This window comes from Stegastes partitus, unplaced genomic scaffold (assembly GCF_000690725.1).
Source record: "Stegastes partitus isolate 25-593 unplaced genomic scaffold, Stegastes_partitus-1.0.2 Scaffold387, whole genome shotgun sequence".
In the NCBI taxonomy this organism is placed as follows: Eukaryota; Metazoa; Chordata; class Actinopteri; family Pomacentridae; genus Stegastes; species Stegastes partitus.
In genome coordinates, this window is record NW_007578118.1 from 451,633 (window position 1) to 458,698 (window position 7,066).

Consider the following 7,066-nt stretch of genomic DNA (forward strand, 5'->3'; position numbering starts at 1 on the left):
CTTGATCACATGAAATAATGCCTCTGTGTTATATTTTTTAAAAAATATTTATTTAACAGGTCACGTTTTAACATTAGCGTAAAAATCCAGAAAGCTGTGTCGAGCCCAGAGGAGCAGTAAGTGAAGCCCAGAGTTCAGAGCAAGTGAAAACAGCTCAGATTTTCTTTGTTTTTATCTAAATTATAATGTGAACTTCCAGATTCTCTGCTTATCAACACCACAATGTAAAAACACCAAGTGTTGAAATGCAAAAGTACCCAAAGCAGGATTTTAGTGTCGTAGCTTGTTGAAGTGGAGGTCATTGTTTTTGCATAAGACTGCAGGAGATCATGTTTTGCTTAATTTGGTGATTGAAGGGACATTTTTCAGAAACTCATGAATGAAAAAAATGACCGAAGAAACTCGAGATAAAGAATTCTAACAGCAGCTTACTTGTATATACTGTTGGGAAGTTGCATTTATTTTAAAAAGTACTTTTAATAGCTGCTTGTTTGTATGCAAAATATATCCGTGTGTCAAGCAACTACTGATGATAGCTGTCAAATAAATGAACATCACAAAAAAAAGGAGGAGCTTTAACAGTTATAAAACCTGCAAAAACTACGTTTGCCATTGGAGTTGTCCTGTTAACAGATTTAGCCGCTTGTTTTTTGACTGCGGTTTACAGGAGGAAAGGGATTTTTCTTTTTTTGCACCCTTTTTTTTTTTTAGGTGCAATACCACAAGTGGCCACTGTGAAAAATGAGGCCAGTGTCGGTGGATCCTCTCATCACCTCTGCTTGAGATCAGCAACCAGAGGCTAGATCCTGCAGACATCTCCAGCATTGCATTCATTCTGGTTGTGCTTTTCAAATGTAATATGCGACACTAAATTTGCTAAATCTGTTTTGCTGAGCCGTGACATTTGGTTCACAAACACGGGTAATTGTGTTTGCTAATGGATGCTGTCGGAAGCTCCGTTCCAGGGTTGAAATTCTAGTCATGAGAGTATCTGTAAGTGCAGGATTACACATCAACGGCACGACCTTTATAATGGCCGACACTCCGACTTGTCACAGACGCTATTAAAGGTGGATCCACGGTAATGACGCTGAAGAGGCTCCGTGTCCCGCTGAACCAGATGCACGGAGGCCTGAAACTTGACCTTCTAAACGGACTGCATCTATTGTTTGATGCTGGTTGCACCTGTGTGTCATCGTCAAAATAACTCATGAAAAAAGGTCTGTTTTTTTTTTTATAGCAAGGGGAGCAAGGACTCGCCAAATGTTTTCCATCCTTCCCTGCACAGGTGGACAACAATCAGCAGCAGATTAATCCACAAATTCATATCATTGCCTTGTGTGTGAGCAAGCGACTCTGCATGTGTGCGTCTGTGTGGTCGTGTCAAAAGCTCAAGGCTGCATTTTTCTTCCTGCTTTGGAAAAAAAAAAAGAAATCACTAAGAGTTCTGTTCCTCCACAAGTTCCCACAGTACAACACGCACACACACTCAATTATGTATTAATACGAGCGGCGACAGCATGCATGCAGAGGAGAAGCTACATATTTAAAAGTGTTAAAGCGTTTGCGTGCACGTGACTGCAGAGTGTCTGAGCGATCTGGCTGCACGCCGCGCTGACGTGTGAGCAGAGCAGCAGAAAGGAATATCACGTCCGCCGTTATCAAACTGTACTCACAATTCAACACAAATATGGGACGGGAGACTAAACACATGTACACCTGGTTCTCAGAGTTATTTTTACTGGTAGTTGGTTGATGAGGCTTGAAACTAAAAAGATTATGCCCCCTGTTGTTTGTATTCTTTACTCCAAAAGTGTGAACAGGTTTATTTTAGCATGCGACAACAACAACAACAACCAAAATAAATAAACGACAGCTGTAACTAAAACCACAGAGCGCTGAAGCTGATAAACAAGTAGAAAAATATTATCGGATGTGTCAAAAATTCAGCTAAATACAAAAATATATCAAGAAATATCAAGATTTATTATTTGTATTTTACCTCCAACCAGTTAGCACAAGCTAATTTCCTTTATCACTTATTAGTTGACAAAAAATAAATTAAAAAATTACTTTTTAGCTAAGTTGATTTTTCACGACCTTCCTTTTCCCATTTTTTTAAATTTTGGCACTACTTTCAGTCACGTGTTGAAACACTGCTAGCTGCTTAGCTGTGGCTAGCATTGTGGTCATAAGAAACCAGTGCTAATGCTAATTATTAGCACACTGTACTGCTGTAGCAACACTGTATAATTTCTTGTTGAAGTAGCTGAAGCATTTTAGCCAGCAAGCTAATGCTAACAGAGTTAGCCCACTAGCTAACATTATTTAATTGCTCAGCGACACCACACGAGGGTCACAATGGAAATGTTTCGACTTCATATCACGATTGTATTTTGTAGTTGTGTGTTAGCTATGTTTGATTCGTACAAATGCTACACAAATGGAAAACTAAAAAGCTTGAAGGCAGAGTTAGCTGCTAACTTCCTTTAGCATTGGTTTGGCAGCACATGTAGCGTAGGTTCAGGACTCCACGAGAGTATATTTTCATTGACGTCTACTTAGAGCAGTAAAACATGTGTTCTAAGTTTGTCACGCCAACATAAAGCTGTGTTATTAGCCACCGAAACAATTTTTAGTGTACATTTATTTTTAGAAAGTACGTAAAACTAGATTTCAAAAGTGAGTAAAAAATATCTCAGCTCTGAATCGCTCGTCATGACAAAGAGTTTCTTTTAACCAAAAAAGTTAGATGTGAAATCACAAATGCACACCAGAGATGCTTAACATTTCCATCAGTGTGGATTAAGTTACCTACTACAAGCACACAGGACAGCTTGTTCCTCGATTAAACTCCCTTGCAGACGCCCACACGGGGCTCTGCAGATACCCACTGACACATCATGCTTGTTATTACACTGCTCCTCTAATCTGTAGGAGTCTATTGTTGAGCATGTGCAGTTTGCTTTTGAAGCGTAGTTACTGCGCTGACACAAATCTGCATGTGCACAGGGGAACAGGTGCACTCTTGTATACTTGCGTACTCTTGCAGATGCTGAAAGTATAACACCTGCCAGAGCTGTTACCACTATGCGACTTTATCAGTGCGTGGAAGTCTGCGTGCATGTCTCCGTTGCATACATGCACAGTAGGTCATACTAAACCCTTGTAGTGTAGTCATGTGCATCCCAAAATCAGTGTCCAAACTTCACATGGACCCTAGCCAGAGAGTATACCACCAGTCTTACACTTACAGGTAGACATGTGCTACCAATGGCACCACCAGATGTCTGCAGAATGGCCATTTTGGCACCATTCACCATGAAGATGTCACACGTACTCTCTATAAAATGGTCACTGCAGTGGCAGATGTTGGGGTTGATCCTCAGGTCTCTGCCAATGCAACTCTTCACAAAATCAATCCACCTCTTCATCATCTCAGACTGGATTCTTCTGCAAATTCTGGTATCAAGGGAAGATACATTTGCTGGATGACGGCGTAGCTAGCTAGCAAACTGGAGGAGAACCACTGATCCAAATAGTTCTCATGATGTTGTAGTGTCAGGGGTCATGCATGGTGTTGTGCATCATCAAGCCATGATACACCCAAAAAACCCTGACTAACAAAAAAAGATTAAAAACAGTCCAACGCTACAGTTCACGGTCTTTTCACGTTTTCAGCAGTTATTCTCTGACATATAGAAAGTGTTTAGAAATAAGTTGAACAAAACAAATTCAGTGAACAAAAAGCTTCTTGCCTGGCAGGAAGCGATTCCACTCTTTGCTGTTTCATTTATTTTTCAAGCTTTTCTTCATAAGAATCAATTATTTTGGTGGCAAGTGAGGTGAGTCTTGTTGAAGAATTTCCAGCTACAGTTAATGATTTTTGAATCTGATTTGAATAAGAAATGAGTCCGTCCACAGCAGGGAGTGAATTCTGCTATTTACTGATTTATTTTACTGCTAGAACAACTTCAGTGACTGAAGCCTGATCGCTTCCAAAGACATTTAAAGGTCTAGGACGAACTAGACCACCAGAGGAATTTGTAAAATCCAGAGGAAAAAAAAAACCCCACAACATCCTATCGAGATCTGTGGCAATTTTTAGACGGCACACAAACATCCAGCGTCCAGCAGAGACCTCCTACATCCTCGTACACCCAACGAAGCTCACACGCCCACAGCGCTCACCGCTGCATGGCAGAAAACACCTCACATTCATTCTCCTCTCTGCGACCTCGCTCTGAACCCTGAGGGAACAGACGGACAGACGGGCAGAGGCTTTCTTATCCAGCGTTGGAGTGTGAAGGCCTGCTCGGATACATGTAAACGCCGCGTGGGAGACAAACAGTCCGAACCAGAGACACAGAAGAAGAAGGAAAAACAAAAGTAGACATTACAACAGACTGGATCCAGGCAGAGCGACATGATGATGGTGGTGACGCTGATACTGCTGATGGTGGTGAAGAACTCGTGCTACGATGTGCCGATCGGGGCCACGGCGATTCCATCCGACATCCCCAACAGCACCCAGAAACTGTGAGTAGCAGCACACGAGAGGATGCAAACAAACATCTGGAGCTCTGCTGTTTACGTTTCACTTCCACTTTTGCTTTCTCCAACAAATTCCAACAAAACAAACACAACATCAGGGTATTGATAATGCTTCCTGTCTCATAATTACATCCCTTCTGTTTGTTATCTGCACTGAAAACCACAAAACGAGCTTTTAGGAACCATTTTTCTTGACGGAACCAACAGGATCTGTGCAGCTTCTTTTATTTTCTCCCTCCATCAGTCCCTAACACTGAAGTGCAGCTTGGCCTACTGCCTGCTGCTGTAGCTGTAATAATTCTTGTACGATTGCTGCTTCAGTTTTGACCACTCTTTATGTCTTGTGACTCTCAAAATGGAAGTGAAATCGTAGAGTCCAAATATCCTTTTAGTGTCTCGCCTGAGCCGAGCTCCGTGAACACTTGATCCTACGTTTCCAATAGTGCTGCTCAACAGACCTCCATTCCTGCTAAATGCTCACATCTCTCAAACTCCACACCTCCGGTTTGTAACCGGCCTAATGGTGTCATTCGGGGTTATTTTTTCAGGCTTTATAAAGCTTGCTTTTGGAGCCACAGGATGTATAAAACCGCCCGAGTAGCGCTTTGTATGATGAGGAAAACTCTTTAAAAGGTGTGAAACTCGTCTCTCGACTCAACCCCAGCCGACCTGCAGTAGGTCAGTATTACAGCGAACACGCGTCCCGTCCAGCGTCTTATACGGATCCCGGCGCTGCGCGGTGTTTACAATTCACAGTCCCATCTCGTGAGCATGCATAATCATTTAGACTTTCCTTCTAATCCTCACTCATCTCTTCTTGGCTGAGTGTACGCGCTGAATTTGCCAGCGCTGGTTCCATTAAGGAGTCATTAACCGAAGGGAATGTATGCAAAGCTCGCCTGCTCGTCTCCAGCCACCGTCAGACACCCAGCAGCCAGGGGTTAAAGATGCCCCGCCCACGTTTCATGTAAACAAACAAACTTCAAGTCTGCATCCAATGTGTCTCAAGAAACGGGCGTGGGCTGTTTGCGTCTACGTTTACTTTTTTTCCCATTTGCGGGCACGTTGTCACTTTCATGTTTAGTAGCATGAAACTGGAGGGCAAATACAAGCAGCTAGCCTGGTTTACACTGATGAGATTCAACATGAGCTGGAAAGCTGCTGGTACAGCGTTTTCTTTGCTTACCTCCGGATGAACCAGGCTAGCTGCTTTAAGTGAAGAAAGGCCCCTTCAGAAAGGCTGCAGGCGCTGGCTTCATGTTTAGCATACAGACATGAGCGCTCAGCCAGAGCTATGCGTCGCTTCTTCTTCTTCTCCAAAGTTTCAAGGTGTCGCTGCACAACTTCCAAAAGTTCCCCGGCGTCCTTGACACGGTGGCACGGAGCTGAAGGTGATTGCCACTCGAAGTAAACACTCACCTGTTGTTTTGGTCGTCGAGGAATCTCAAGGCCTTCCAGAGGGAAAAATTAGGATCGCCTCAAGCATTTTTGCACAAACTCGCAGCCAGACGTACACAAGAACAGTTTAGTTATACAAAATCTCGCAGAAGCTCGCCAACAAACACAGCTGATGCACGCGCACACACGCGCACACACACACGTTAAGACAAGGACATGCTTTCGCAGTAGAAGTATTCCCAAGAGGCGCTCTGTGAACTCCCAGGCGGCGATGCGTGTGTTCTCATCTGCTCTGCCCGAAGGTCAAGGCTCAGGAACAGAGGGGGGAAATTTACAAGTATGCAGCAGTGGATGTCCAAAACGGATCTTAGGATCTCGTATAGACTTTCAAAAGAGTTTGTTTCACGCATGAAAAGAAAATCCCCCCCAACATGAGTGAGTAGCCGGTCACGGCCGCTTTCATTATTCATACAACAAAAAAAAAAAGTTGTAAAATCTGTATCTCATGCACGTCCCACCCCCACCTCCTCCCCCGAAGTACAGGGAAGAAGAAAAAAAAAATGTCCACTAATGATTTTCCATCCCTGTGATCAGTTGCGTTGCTGAGCGATGAGTGTCTGTTTCTGCATCAACAGGAGAGTGAATCAGACGAAGATCAGAGTGTTTCCCCAGAGTGCCCTCAGCAGCCTGCAGCGCCTCAGGAGACTGTGAGTGTGTGTCTGCAGCTCCTGTTGATTCTTTGATGTGCAGCAATAATGAAGCGAGAGGGTCAGAAACGCATCATCTGAACCGAGGGGAAGACATGTTTTTATGCTATTCCTGGTAATTCACTGTTAATGTTAGATGAGTAACAGCAGCACACGGGTTGTATTTAATATATTTGCATTCCCAACGTTTCTAATTTGCACTTGAGTCAAATATAGACAATTAACAGATGAAGGTTTTGTTTTATCACTTTGCACATTTCACTGTTTACATGACACATGATGTCATTTTGCACATCCTCAGGTGTTTCATTTGCACATTACTCCACACTGGAAGTATTTCTGTTTGTTTTATGACTTATTATCACCTGATTACACTCGCTGCTGATTTGACTTGTAACACTTTAAAA

At 43.0% G+C, this 7,066-nt stretch overlaps 1 protein-coding gene across 1 annotated transcript in view; it reads left to right on the forward strand.

The window, feature by feature from the left end:
• Positions 1-4,426: 4,426 nt before the first annotated feature.
• Positions 4,427-7,066, forward strand: part of fshr (follicle stimulating hormone receptor) — a 22,203-nt gene continuing 19,563 nt past the window's right edge. Inside the window, exons 1-2 of the mRNA XM_008285128.1 lie at positions 4,427-4,539; positions 6,588-6,659. Coding sequence (XP_008283350.1) covers positions 4,427-4,539; positions 6,588-6,659 — 185 coding nt within the window. The remainder of the gene's footprint in view (positions 4,540-6,587; positions 6,660-7,066) is intronic.